General features: G+C 37.4%; 1 protein-coding gene across 4 annotated transcripts in view; it reads left to right on the forward strand.

The window, feature by feature from the left end:
- The window catches only part of WDSUB1 (WD repeat, sterile alpha motif and U-box domain containing 1), a 46742-nt gene extending 33230 nt beyond the window's left edge, over window positions 1–13512 (forward strand). For all 4 annotated transcript variants that reach the window (XM_006083235.3, XM_014446153.2, XM_014446149.2 and 1 more), the window contains one exon: window positions 13331–13512. In XM_006083235.3, coding sequence (XP_006083297.1) covers window positions 13331–13488 — 158 coding nt within the window. In that variant the 3' untranslated portion in view covers window positions 13489–13512. The remainder of the gene's footprint in view (window positions 1–13330) is intronic.
- Window positions 13513–15329: the final 1817 nt, after the last annotated feature.

Consider the following 15329-nt stretch of genomic DNA (forward strand, 5'->3'; position numbering starts at 1 on the left):
TCTATGATTGAAACTTTGTTGCCTTGAGCGGAGGCTGCAGCCAGCCAAGGCAGGTGGGAAGCTTGGTTTCCTCCATCGCTGGGGCAACCAAGCCTCCTGCTTGCTCCAGCTCCGTGGCTGCCGGCCGCCATCTTGGTTGGGTTAATTTGCATATAGTTGCTCTGATTGGCTGGTGGGCTTTGCTTGGGGCGTAGCAGAGGTGTGGTCAATTTGCATGTTTCTCTTTTATTAGATTAGATGGTTGAGTAGTGTGTGTATGTGATGTCTTTTTTATCCAATCATCTGTCAGAAGACATTTAAATTTTTTTTATGACTTGGCTATTGTGAAGAATGCTGCAGTGAACATAGTGGTATGTATATCTTTTATGAATAAGTGTTTTCAAAATTTTGTGGTACTTAGAAGAGGGATTGTTGGGGGTCATATGGTTGTTCTATTCCTAGTTTTTTTTGTGTGTTTTTTTTTTGAGGAGCCTTCATACTGTTTTCCATAGAGGCTGCACCAATTTATATTCCCATCAGACTGTACAAGGGTTCTCTTTTCTCCACATCCTTTCCAACACTTGTTATTTCTTGTCTTATGGTAATAGCCATTCTAACAGGTGTTCGATGGTATATCATTGTGGTTTGGTTTGCATTTATCTTAATAGCTAGTGAGGGTGAGCATCTTTTCATATATCTGTTGGCCATTTGTATGACTTCTTGGGAAACGTACCTGTTCTGGTCCTCTGCTCATTTTTCAATTGGTTTGTTTTTTTGTTGTTGACTTGTATGAGTTCTTTATATATTTTGGAAGTATATTTGCAAACATATTCTCCCATTTTGTTGGTTGCCCTTCTGTTAATTTTTTTGCTGTGTAGAAGCTTTTATTTTTTAAAAAAAAGTTTTCTTAGAAGCCTTTATTTTGAGGTAGTCCATTCATTTATTTTTGCTTTTACTTCCCTTGCATTTAAGGTTAAGTTCACAAAAACCCCTGTGAGACTAAGGTCCATAAGTTTAGTGCCTATGTTTTAAATCTTGAATCAATTTTGAGTTAATTTTTGTGTATGGTGTCAGATAGTATTCTAGTTTCATTCTCTTGTATGTGGTTTTCCAATTTTTCCACCACCATTTATTGAAGAGGCTTTCCTTTCTCCATTGTATGTTTTTGGCTCCTTTGTTGAAAATTAGTTGCTCATATATGTATGGATTTATTTCTGGGCTCTCTATCCTATTTTATTCATCTATTTGTCTATTTTTCTGCCAGTACCATGCTGTTTTGATTATTATGGCTTTGTAGTGTAATTTGAAGTTCGGGAATGTGATTCCTCCAGCTTTGTTTTTGTTTTTTCTCTCAGTATTGCTTTGGCTATTTGGGGTTCCATACAAATGTCATGGGGTGTTGTTTTTTTGTTTTTTTTTTGTTTTTCTATTTCTTTGAAAAATGTCATTGGGGTTTTGATGGGAATTGCATTATGTCTGTATATTGCTTTAAGTAATATGGACATTTTAACTATGTTATTTCTTCCAATCCATGAACCTAGAATATCTTTGTATCTTCACTTTCTTTCAACAGTGTCCTGTAGTTTTCTGTGATAGGTCCTTCACTTTCTTTAACAAATAAACTTAGGTATTTTATCCTTTTGGTTGCAGTTGCAAATGGGATTTTCTTCACTTTTTACCATTATTTTATTGTTAGTATATAGAAATGCAACAGATTTTTTTGTACATTGATTTTATATTTTGCAGTTTTACTATAGTCTTTTGATGGAATCTTTAGGGTTTTCTATGTATAGAATTGTTAATTGTGGAATTAGACCTCTATCCTTGAGTTTGGTTAAGAAAGAATTCAGAGTCAAGAACTCTAATGCAATTAGTTAGAAAGTCACAGAGGTAGAAGTGAGCCAGCTGGGCTGTGTGGATGCAGGAAACAAGTTACAAAGGCAAAAGAAAGCAAAGATAACACCCCTGAGGGAAGAACAGAAGGAAAGGTGTGTGCATGCTCCAGAGAGAGAGTTGGGTAGGGGAGGAGAGAAAAGAGGAGGAAAGGCCAGGCATGCTCAAGAGTGCGTGAACACCCTTGTTGAAAACATTAGACTATGTGAAGGCTTATTTCTGGACTGTCCATTCTATTGGTATACATGTCTGTCTTTATGCCATACCACACCATTGCTGTCAATTTGTAGTAACTTTGGAAATGTGAGTGTCTAACTTTGTTTTCCTTTCCCAAGATTATTTATTTTGACAATTCAGGGTCACTTGCAAATCTATATGATTTTTAGGATGTATTTTTCTATTTCTGTAAAGAAGTCATTAGGATTGTGATTGTTTTGGGTAACATGGGAATTTTAACTGTTAAGTCTTCAAATCCACGAACACAGGATATTTTTACTTTTATTTGTGCTTTTAATTTTATCTGTAAATGGGATTTCCTCTATAGTTTTTTATTAGTGTATAGAACCACAAGCGATTTTTGTTGAAAGTATTACAGATGTCTCCTTTGTTTCTCATTGACTACCTCTACCCCACACCCGCCCAGGTCTACACCGCTCTATTGTCTGTGTCCATGGGCTATGCATATAAGTTCTCCAGTTAATCACTCCCCACCTTCCCTCTGAAATTCTTCAGTCTGTTTCATCCTTCTATGTCTCTGGATCTGTTTTGTAGAATTTTTGTGTGTGTGTGTGTGTATGTATACCCTTTTGGTAATATCCTCTTTAGATATGCTGGATATGATGTAATTGCTGTAGTTTTCTTGTAATGTCCGTCTGATTTGGTATGAAGGTAATTCTGGCCTTGTAAAGTGAGTTGGTAAGTGTTTGTATAGTATTACTATTATTTTCCCCTTAAATGTTTGATAAGACTTATCAGTGAAATCATGATATAGAGTTTCTTCTTTGTAGGAGAGTTTTAAACCACAGATTATGAATTCAAATCTAGCTTTTAAAAGGTTGGCTCATCAAATTAGACTTGTGAATATTCTCTCTTCTTGGAGGTCTACATTTTTTTAATCAACTTAAAATATTCTCATTGGCATCATTTAATGTGTAAATGTTGGATAAATTTTCTCACCTTTCATTATTTTAAAAATTGGCTTTGGCCATTTAGACTTCAGATACATTTTAAGAAAATCTTGACATTTTTATTAATTTGGGGGTGAACTGAGGAATAGAAAAATCAGTGTTCACACTGTTAAAAACCTGTCTAAACACTTTGCTTTAGATAAAGTTTTATTTCAATTATGTATGTATAAAGAACACATTCTCTTGTTCTTCTTCAATGCAATTTCATGCCTTTTTATCAGTTCTGGGAAACTTTCAGCCACTCGCATTCTCTATACCTCATTTCTTTAGACTTTAAAGTTCTCAGACCTACCTATGAGCCATTTATTCTGATTGTCTGTCTTAATGCTATTTAACATTCTCATTGACTGCTTATTATTTCAGGAAATCTGGCTTGGCATGTAGACAAAGGGCATAGACTGCTTGAGTTTACACTCCAGCTCTGTTATTCCCTATTTGTGTGACCTTGGAAAGTTATTCATAAGGTTGTTTGCAGATTAAATGTAGGTAACAGTGCTCTGGGGCAGTCTAACTTAGAGAAACAGTGGCTGTATGAGTATTAAATATTTCTTTTTCATAGTGTACTGTTTCATTAGTTTAGAAATACTCACAGGTTATTTTCATTTTTTGACGTTTGTAGGATCCTGGTCTCTGTTTGTCTGCCTGTGTTCCTTTGACTTCAGTGGAGTAGTACCTGTGGATTTACAGCATGGGAAGAGGGTGTAGAACTTGCTTTGTCCATTTCCCAGGACCACATTGTAGGCTGACAAAGCTTTTTTTCTTGAACAGAGATAGTATTCAGAACCCAGGCCAGTGAGCTAATTTTTCACTTGACCTTTCATTAGGGTGAAGCCCTTTGAACCTGGATGCTTCAAATCCATGTAAAAAGATGCTTCTTCTAGTTACCATTTCTAAGCATAATATACCCAGAAATGGAAATCTAGAATGAAAGTATCTTATAAATAACAGTATTTTGCCAGAACCCATTCATCTGAGTATATCAAACTGATTTTTGAAATAAGATTTTGTGAATGGAGCTTACTAGATCTTGTGTTAGAACTGCCTGTTAAAGATGTTGGTTTATAGTAAGAATCAGATGGTACTGTTTGGATGAAAACTTTAAAAGGTAGTGAAGATAAACCTAGTTAAAACTGAATGTAATGTACACTATGTATTTCTTTTCAAAATTGCCAGTTTCCCCCCTGGTGACACATTTGATTTCAAATAAGCTAACACTAGTTGCAGTAAATTTCAGGTATGATTTTTAAAAGAAACCAGGAGTACCAGTTATTTGTTTTTAGTTATAATAATGTCTCATTGCTTTTTCATTTATAGATGAAAAGCTCTCTGTATCTCTGATAACCCCTCTTGCTCCTTTGAGATGAACTTTGGTAGAACTGTTTCAAAATTTACAATATATAAAAACTAGAATGTAGATCCACTAGTAAAAACTGTTGATTATTTCAAGGTATCACTATTTTCTGATATAATGGAAAGTTGATATTAAATGTTAGGGTAAACTATGGCTAGTGTAACTGCCTTTCCTGTAGTACATAACCTGTACCTTCCTAGAGTGAAGGAGTTGACATTTTATTCATTGCTACCTGACAAAGGCAACAAAATACTATATGACGATAATATGCTCTCACAATGTAGATATAATATACCTATGAAAAACTAAAAGCTAACTAAGTAAAAGCCTATTTGAAATTTAGTTGCTGAGGGAGAGAAAAAGATTACTAATTTAAATATTATAGTAAGAAACCAGTATACACTAATAATGTTCTTGTTGTCTTCTTTTTAATAGATATTAGTGTAAACATAATCAGTAAATAAAAAATACAAACCTCCTTAAGCATCAACATAGATAAAATCAGCTCCTTACTATGGTGAAATATAAAAAAAGAATGATAGCACTATTACCAAACATACTGGTACTTCTGCTAACAAAGCTAAACCCAAACTAAAACAAGGATTCAGAAAGGTTAGAAATAAGAGGGTAGGCAAAAATGAGACAACTAAAGAGAGGGTTACATACTTGTCTGCAAAAGCAGAATTAAGACATGCCCCAAATTTACAAAGATACAGGAGGATACTATATAATGCTGAAGACCACGATTCTCAGTGAAGGCAACCATTACTAGCTATGCAGTCCCAGACTTAAAAACTGCAGATGGCATCCAGAGAAAACACAGTGATAGACTTGATCATACCTCTCCATCCTAAACAGATCAAAGTAATATAAGTAATATATATCTCAAACCTTGACATTCAAAACCATATTTAAGCAACAAGCACCACAATCAGAAACAGTATTATGTCATCATGAGAGAATATAACTAAGATTAACAATAAACCTGTGCCCTTTTCATCTGGAAGGTTAAAAACATGCTATTATCAGATTTATCTAGCCTAGTGGCAAGTGAATTTGCTCATTTATCATACATTTTTTATAAATAAAAATTAAGTCCAGCCCAGCCGGGGTGTGGCTCAATGATTAAGCATCGACCTATGAACCAGGAGGTCACAGTTTGATTCCTGGTCAGAGCATATGCCCAGGTTGCGTGCTTGATCTTCAGTGTGGGGTGTGCACGAGGCAGCCGATCAATGATTCTCTTTCATCATTGATGTTTCTCTCTCCCTGAACTCTTTAAAAACATAAGTCCATATAAGTCCTCACACTTAATGTTGCTAATATGTTCTGTCTTTAAACAAAATGACATAACAAATCCAATTTTACCATAGGCTAATTGATATTAACAAGAATTAAGTTCCTACACCATCTCATCAACATTATAACTAAAGGATTTTAAACAGAATGACATTATTCAAGAATCTGCTGTTTATTTGCCTTATTAAATTGATCTTACAACTCAACAGTAAGACAAATAACCCAATTAAAAATAGGCAAAAGATTAGAAGACCTTTCTCCACAGGAGGTATATGAATGGCCAATAAGCACTAGAAAAGACAATATCATTAGAGAAATGAAAATCAAAACCACAGTGAGATACCACTTTATATCCACTAGGATGACTAGAATTTAAAAAAGGAAAATAATGTATTAAGGATATGAAGAAATAATGCTAGTGAGAAGTTTTAAAATGGTGGAGCTGCTGTTGCAAACAGTTCACAGTTCCTCAAACACACTTACCATGTGATCCACCAATTGTATTCCTAGCTATATATCCAAGAGAATTAAAAATATATGTTGCCATAAAAGGTTGTACATGAACGTTCATAGTAGCTTTATTGGTAATAGCCAAAGAGTGGAAAGAACTCAAATGTCCCAATTATTGGATGAATAAATAAAATGTGGTATATTCATTCAATGGAATATTAATCAGCCATGGATGAACCTTAGAAACATTATTATGCTAAGTGAAAGATGCCAAAGACCACATATTGTGTGATTCTGTTTATATCTACAAAGACAAAATAGTGGTTGCCAAGGTAAGGGAGAGTGACTGCTAATGGCTGCAGGTTTCTTTATGGAGTGATGAAAATATTCTGAAATCAGATAATGGTGCTGGTTGCACAAGTCTGTAAATTATATCTTAAACGAAAGCAAAAGGCAGTAACAGTATCTGCAGAAAGCATCTACCATCTCTAGGACTTAGGGAACAAAGAGAAGTTGAGGTTATCAAGGCCTCTAAGAAGGGGGAGCTACCTAACTGACACTAGTTTCTCTAAAAGGGGAAGGATAAGACAAATTTGGGCAGTGCCAACAATGAAGCAAGCAAAGAAATCTGAAGAGTAACTGACTACTCCTGCCAGGTGAAGTGTCATGGCCAGGCACAGTGCTGAGAGGAGCCTTCACTCTGTGTCTGTCTTCCTTTAGAGCAGTGGTCCTCAACCTTGGCTGCACATTAGAATCACCTGGGAGTCTTTTTAAAATCCTGATTTCTGGGCCTCATCCTCGGAAATTCTGTTTCTTTGTTATGGGGTGGGGCCACAACATTAGTAACATCATTGATGTTTCCATCTCTCTCTCCTCCATCTCTAAAATCAATAAAAATTTTATATATATATATATATACACAACCAACATCATAATCAATGGTGAAAAGCTTTTCCTTCAGTTCAGGAATGAGAGTGAATAAAAAGATCACTCCTGCCACTTTTATTTAACACTAGTGTCCTGGTGCACGGATTTGTGCACAGTGAAAGGAAATTAGAAGAAATATTTTAATATTGCTATTCGCCCTTTCTCAGTAATAGAAGTGTCAACCAAATTCACAATCAACAATGACAGATCGAAACACATGCGTGTGATTGGCATCAGCGAGAGCTTTATATGTGTTGCATATGTGCAAGTCAACTTAGCCTTTTATATATATATAGAATAAACTTGCTTAATTAGACCTGCTTTCTGATTTAGCTAAAGTTTTTCCAGCCCAGTGAAGCACCCCAACTTCTCTTTCAGGTAATTTGTCAGCAACGTAGCAGTAAATATCAACACCAAGCAGATTATTATTGTAGATCATGCAGGGAGAACAAAGGGTAAAATATTTAACTGCAGCAGTTTTTGACTATATGCTGTGCTGTGAGAAAAACCTGAAGTTATTTTCAAGGTCCACCATTTCTTTCTTCTTTTCAGTCGGGTCAAGTTTCTAAACTTTCTACATCTCCGTTTTCTGGCTAATGAAAAGAAAATAGGATTCCACCGAGTCTCCTACCTACCTACTCCAGGACTTCTGTGAGGATCAAATGAGATGAGGCACTGGAAAACGCTTCACAGACATTTGGTTAAAGTGTAAAATATTTGCACCTGGCTAAAAGCAAGTCATATTTCTGGGCTGAAGAAACTGCAAGGAGGCTACTCACTAGGGAGAGGAAGCCGGGCATTGCTATGTGACATCATTACTCGGTGCCCACAGCCACCATTTCTGGGCTGGGCTGTGGGCTGTGGGTTGCATTTTGCGCCATAGGGTCTCGGCAGCATTGGCTGCAATTTGGTGGGCTGTCACTCCAGGGTGGTGGTGGGGCCTGTGTCTCACTTGCAGGAAGCCGAATGTTGCTTTGTTGGCACCAGGTCCGTGGTGCTGTTTCTTTGTAAATGGCCAGTGTGTGTTACAGCAGCTCCTGCGTTGAGTGTCTGCCCCCTGGTGGTCAGTGCACGTCATAGCTACCAGTCGGACACAGCATATTAGCCTTTATATATGTATAGATAGATAGTATTGGAAGTCTTATCCAGAGCACATAGGCAAGAAAAAAAATAAAAGACATCCAAATTGGAAAGGAAGAAGTAAAAGTACCTCTGTAGATGTCATGACATTATACACAGAAACCTCTAAAAACTCCACCAAAAAACTGTTAACAACTAATCAACGTTTTCAGTAAAGTGGCCAGAATACAAAATAACTACACAAAATTTAGTTGTATTTCTGTATACTAGTTACAGGCTACCAAAAAAGTTAAAGCAATCCCATTTACAATCATATTTAAGTGAATAAAATACCTAAAAATTCATTTAACCAGGGAGGTGAAAAACCTGTATACAAAATTATAAGACATTGATGAAAGAAACTGAAGAAACACAAAATAAATGGAAAGATTTTCTGTGCTCATGGATAAGAATTAATATTAAAATGCCCATACTGCCCAAAGCAATATATAAATTTAGTGCAATCCCTATCAAAATTCCAATGGTATTTTTCAATGAAATCAAACAATCCTACAATTTGAGAACTATGAAAGACCCCAAATACCTGAAGTAATCTTGAGAAAGAAGAACACAGCTGGAGGTATTACAATTCCTGATCTCAAACTATATTGCAGAGCTATAGTAATCAAAACAGTATGGTATTGGCATAAAGACATAAATCAACAGAACTGAATGGAAAGCCAAGAAATAAAACCATACATGTAAAATCAATTAATTTATAACAGAGGAACCAGGAACATGCAATAGGAAAAGGATAGTCTCTTCAATAAATGGTGTTGGGAAAACTAAACAGCCACATGTCATAAACTGAAACTGGACCACTATTGTACCCCATACACAAAAATCAACTCAAATGGCCCTAACTGGTTTGGCTCAGTGCATAGAGTGTCGGCCTGCGGACTGAAGGGTCCCGGGTTCGATTCCAGTCAGGGGCATGTACCTTGGTTGCAGGCACATCCTCAGTGGGAGGTGTGCAGGAGGCAACTGATCGATGTTTCTCTCTCATCGATGTTTCTTTTTCTTTTTCTTTTTAAAAAAATATATTTTATTGATTTTTTACAGAGAGGAAGGGAGAGAGATAGTTAGAAACATCGATGGGAGAGAAACATCGATCAGCTGCCTCCTGCACATCTCCTACTGGGGATGTGCCCGCAACCCAGGTACATGCCCTTGACCAGAATCGAACCCGGGACCTTTCAATCCGTAGGCTGATGCTCTATCCACTGAGCCAAACCGGTTTCGGCTCATCGATGTTTCTATCACTCTCCCTTCCTCTCTGTAAAAAATCAATAAAATATATTTTTAAAAAAATCAACTCAAATGAATTAGAGACTTGAGTATAAGACCTGAAAACAGAAACTAGAAGAAAACATAGGTGGTAAGGTTCTTGACATTGGCCTTGGGGATGACTTTTTAAAGGCAGCAGAACTGCAAAAATAAAGCGGGACAGCATCAAACTAAAAAGTTGATGCACATCAAAGGAAACGAACAATAAAACGAAAAGGCTATCTCCTGAATGAGAACATATTTGCAAATAAAATATATCTGATAAGGGTTAATACCTGAAATATATATAGAACTCATACCATGCAATAGCAAAAATACAAAACAAAAAAAAACCCCAAACAATCCAATTAAGAAATGGGCAGATGATCTAAATAGACATTTTTTCCAAGACATACAGATGGTCAAACAGGTGCTCAAAATCACTAATCAGGGTTTAAAATGTAAACCAAAACCATGAGACATCAGTGCACTACCATCAGAAATTACTGTTATCAAAAGGAAAAGAAGTGTTGGTGAAATGGTAGAAAAAAAGGAACCCTAGTACACTGTTGGTGGGAATGTAAACTGGTGCAACCACTATGGGAAATACTATGGAGGTTCCTCAAAAAATTAAAAAATAGAATTACCATATGATTCAGCAATTCCAATTCTGGGTATTATCTGAAGGATAAATCACCAACTTGAAAAGATATCTGCATCTTCGACATTCATTGTAACATTATTTACAACTAGTGGTCCGGTGCACAAAATTTGTGCACATTAAAAGGGAATTAGAGGAAATATTTTAATATTGCTATTTGCCCTTTCTCTGTAATAGAAGTGTCAGAGATGAAAGAAAATTAGTAAAATGTATATGAAAATCTTCCTCCTGTCAGAGTCTGGGGCATGCCACGGGACCCAGAGTCAAGTCCCTGCCCACCTGCGTGCGCCTTGAAATCGTGCGAGATCCAGACCCAGCCAGCCCCACCCCCATCAAGCCCCACCAAGGTGGGGGGCTCAGCCTCAGGGCCCCCATCAAGCCCCGCCAGGTGGGGGGTGCGGTCTGAGGTCCCCCGCCCTGGCCTGGTGCCACGCAGCCTCAGGTCCCTGTTAAGGCTCGTTACGGGAACCCTGCCTCCGCTGTGGGCACAGCCATCTTGGGACAGCATGACAGAGTGAGGGTCAATTTGCATATTACCTCTTTATAATATAGGATAGCCAAGGCATGTAAACAGTCCAGTGTCCATCAATGGATGGTTAAAAAAATGTATATATGTACAATGGAATATTATTCCACCATAAGGAAGGAAATCCTGACATTTGTTATCATGGATGGACCTTGAGCTAAATAATTCAGAGAAAGACAAACACCATATAAACCTCACTTATATGTGGAATCTAAAACAAAACACCAAACTCATAGAACAGATTGTTAGTTGCCAGGGGTGGGTTGGGTGGGTAAAGGAGTAGGTAAAATGGGTGAAGATAGTCAAAACCTACAAACTTCTAGTTATAAAATCAGTATGTCCTGGGGACAGTTAATACTGCATTGTATATTAGAAAGTTGCTAAGAGAGTGGGTCTTAAAAGTTTCTCATCACAAGAAAAAAAAGAAAAATTTGTAACTGTGTGGTAATGGACATTTACTAGGCCTTTTGTAATGATCATTTTGATATATATATATATACACACACATACACATATATATATATATCCATCCCACGTTCAAAGGCTGTTAAATCACATTGTTTACCCATATCTTCAGAAAAAAAATCACTTCTGTCGTGGTAAACAACCTGCTTCCCTATTTATAATGGTCTGACCCTCTAGCAATTTCAGCGTGAAATTATAGCTAATTTGCCTACAAACATCAGGTGGTCATAATAATCTGGCCACTCAGAGTGTGTGTGTGTGTGTGTGTGTTTGTGTGTATATATATATATATATATATATATAGAGAGAGAGAGAGAGAGAGAGAGAGAGAGAGAATCATTATATTGTATACTTGAAACTAATACATTATGTCAGTTAAATCTCAATTTAAAAAAAAAAACTTCCTAAATTAAGAAAAAGGCAACCTAATAGAAAAATGGGCCAAAAATAGAAGTCAATTCATAGAACAAGGAAAAGCAAATGGTTCTTAAACATATGGATAGTGTTCTATTTCCTGTGTAATAAAATAAAACTACCTGATACTATACCATTGCTCATTAGAGACTGATAAAAATCCAGTTTGACCACATATTCTCTTGGGTGAAGCTCAGGGGAAAAGGAATTCTCATCAACATTGTTAGTAGGAATAAAAACAATGGTAGAATTCCTATGGAAATATTGGCACATATAGCAAATTATATATGTTTACCCTTTGGTGCAGCAATTCTACTTCTGGAATTTCCCCAAAAATGATATTATTGTTCACTGAAGCACTATTTGTAAAAGGCAAAGATTCTAAATAACCCAGGTGTTCACCAATACATCCATACAGTAGAGTACTGTGGGGAAGAGATAACAAGCAAGATATCCTATATAATAAAAGCCTAATATGCAAATCAACTGAATGGTGGAATGACCAGTCACTGCGACGCGCACTGACCACCAGGGGCCAGACGCTCAACGCAGGAGCTGCCACAGTGGGAGCACCGCTCAGCCAGAAGCTGGGCTCACGGCTGGTGAGCGCAGCTGTGGTGGCGGGAGCCTCTCCTGCTTCTGCGGCAGTGCTAAGGAGCAGCGAGCAGGCAGGTGTTAAGGAGCGAGGGCTCCCGGACATTCCCTGAGGGTCTTGAACTGCGAGAGGGTGCAGGCCAGGCTGAGGGACCCTTCCCCACCAGTGCACTAATTTCGTGCACTGGGCCTCTAGTAGTCAAATAAAAAAGCAAACAGGTACAAAATAGTATATAGTATGTTAGCTTTTATGTAAGAATGCATATGAATTGTGTGTGTACACATACATTTGCTTATATTTTCAAAAAAAGAAACAAAAGGAAAAACTAAACAAAAACTAATATACATGGTTACCTGTAAGAGAAAGGACATAGAAAGGACTCCTCTGAATGTACCTTGTTTTACAATTTTTACTTAGAAACCACTTGAATGTACAGAGTTAAAATCAATCATAAAAGCCAAATCAATCTCTAAAAATTGGGAGGATTAAAAGGGAAAGAAATGGATCAAATTATATGTCAAGTTGGTAACATAAGTTTTTTTCAAATGACTTTCAAACAGTTTTGCAATTACACAACTCTACTGGATCTCTTCTGTCAGTAACATGTAGACATTGTCCGTTTGAAACAGTTGTATGCGTTGTAGATTAAAGCAAAAAGGTAACTTTGTACATGTAATTAAGGGACTGATATTTTCAGTTTAAGAGAAAGGGTTACCAGTATAAAAAGGTGTAGTGAAGCCAAAACTCCAATCTTTTTATGTGCAAAGGCAAAGAATTTTGCAAGAACATGGCATTAAAAATTTTAGCCAGTGGATCTGAAATATTTTTTGCATCATACATACCTTTACTGTCAAGTACTTAGTGGGATGAGTTTTAGAATCTCTCAGTATCTGTTCTTATGTATCTTCAGTACCACTATACTCTGCCTGGCTCTTTTCTTCCTTTCCGCTACATCTGAATTTGACAGTTGTAGTGTTCAAAATGAATCAGTAAAATACTGACACTGTTCAGGGTGATTTGTGCAATCTTAGTGCATCTTAAATGGTAGAAATTAGGGTACTGTGGCAGAAATATTTGGCAGTAGTGATATATCACAACAAAGACCTTGGTAATGGAGTTTTTTATATCCAACTCATTTTAGTGATCCTAACTTCCTTTTTCTACATTGCAAATAATTTGTGTATGTGTTTTGTTTTAGATGGCTATTCATATGAAAAGGAAGCAATGGAAAACTGGATCAGCAAAAAGAAACGCACAAGTCCCATGACAAATCTTGTTCTTTCTTCAGCAGTACTTACACCAAATAGGACTCTGAAAATGGCCATCAATCGATGGCTAGAGACACACCAAAAATAAAATTATTTCTATTATATTGTATTATTTACATTTTATCAGTGATCTCATTTGAATGATTTAAAGGTAAATACTAATTGGACATTATTAAAAGCAAGATGGGAGAAAGGTAAACGTCTTAAATTTAGTTACCTACAAAAATTATTTAGTATCTTAATTCTTTAAAATATATGGACTAAATAACACATCTAACCTCTTTTCTATTCTATCCTATCTAATAAAGAAGAAATATGCAAATTGACCATCACACCATCACAAAGATGGCGGCGCCCATAGCCACAAGATGGCAGTGCCCAATCCCTCAGCTTCACTGGAGTCCCCCAGTCCTTTCAGCCCCACTGGTGGGGGTGGGGGGGTTGGCAGGTGCACGGTACAGCCAGACCCACCCTCAGCCCCCCAGCCGCCCAGAGCCGGCCCGAGGCGCAGGCAAGCCTTGGATGGCAGCTGCCCAGCCGCCCAGGGCCGGCCGAGGCACAGGCAAGCCTTGGATGGCAGCTGCCCAGGCGCCCAGGGCCGGCCAAGGCTTGCACTGCCGGCAGTGGCAGCAGCAGAGGTGTGATGGGGGCATCGCCTTCACCTGATCGCCTCCCGCCCCTGAGGGCTCCCGGACTGTGAGAGGGGGAAGGCCAGGCTGAGGGACCCCTCCTCCAGTGCATGAATTTTCATGCACCAGGCCTCTAGTTTTTACTATAAAAGCCTTTTTATACAGTGAAAAAAATCTTAACCTCTAGATCAGTGGTTCTCAACCTTCTGGCCCTTTAAATACAGTTCCTCATGTGACCCAACCATAAAATTATTTTCATTGCTACTTCATAACTGTAATGTTGCTACTCTTATGAATCGTAATGTAAATATCTAATATGCAGGTTGGTCTTAGGCGACCCCTGTGAAAGGGTCGTTCGACTGCCAAAGGGGTCATGACCCACAGGTTAAGAACCGCTGCTCTAAAGAATAAAGTTTTACTTTGACTTTATGTTTTTACACAGTAGACTGATATTTAATACAATGCCCTGGTAGGTAGGTGTTCACTTAGAAGAAAACTTTAAGTTCAGTATGTTGGGGTGGTATTGCCTTTACACACCTAATGGCAAAGCTTGTTAGAACTAAACTATAAGGGCAAGCAGGGACCCAGAATCTATATGTTTACCCCCAAAATCCTTGTAATTGTTCAAAACTTTGAAATAAAAGGGGATAAGCAATGTAATTACTGTATATATTTTAGTCAGTCTTTTCCTACATCTTAAAAACTTGTAGCTAATAAGCTGTGTGTTCACAAAATGATAGAAAGCTGCCCGACCAGTATGGCTCAGTGGTTGAGCATCTGCCCATGAACCTGGAGGTCACAGTTTGATTCTGTGATTAGGGCACATGCCTGGGTTGTGGGCTCGGTCCCCAGTAGGGGGCAGCTGGTCAGTGATTCTCATGTGTCTATCTCTTGATCCTCTCCCTTTCTCTGAAATCAGTAAAAACATTTTTTTTTAAAAAAAAGGTAGAAAGCCTAGCTACCACAGAAATCTCCAAATGCCTTTTCTCTATAATTGCTGCTTTGTACAATTTCTGTCATCCTAATAATGTATTGCTGAATTTTTGTGTGTGTCATAGCTATAAGTGTTTGTGGGGCTTTTTTTCGTATTACACATGCTTCTCACATTCTTAAGAGGATAAAAAAAGGATGGGAACATGTTCTAAAAGAGAAAGGATGCTAACATGATTTTAATGATTTTTTTTAATTGAGAGAGCCTACCATTGGACCAGATATCTTTTGTTTTGATATTATTTTCCAAAGGAGGAAATCTGGTTTTTGTATAAAAATTACTAAAAATCATCAAAGTCTTTTATAGAAA

Source organism: Myotis lucifugus, unplaced genomic scaffold, assembly GCF_000147115.1.
Source record: "Myotis lucifugus unplaced genomic scaffold, Myoluc2.0 scaffold_5, whole genome shotgun sequence".
In the NCBI taxonomy this organism is placed as follows: Eukaryota; Metazoa; Chordata; class Mammalia; order Chiroptera; family Vespertilionidae; genus Myotis; species Myotis lucifugus.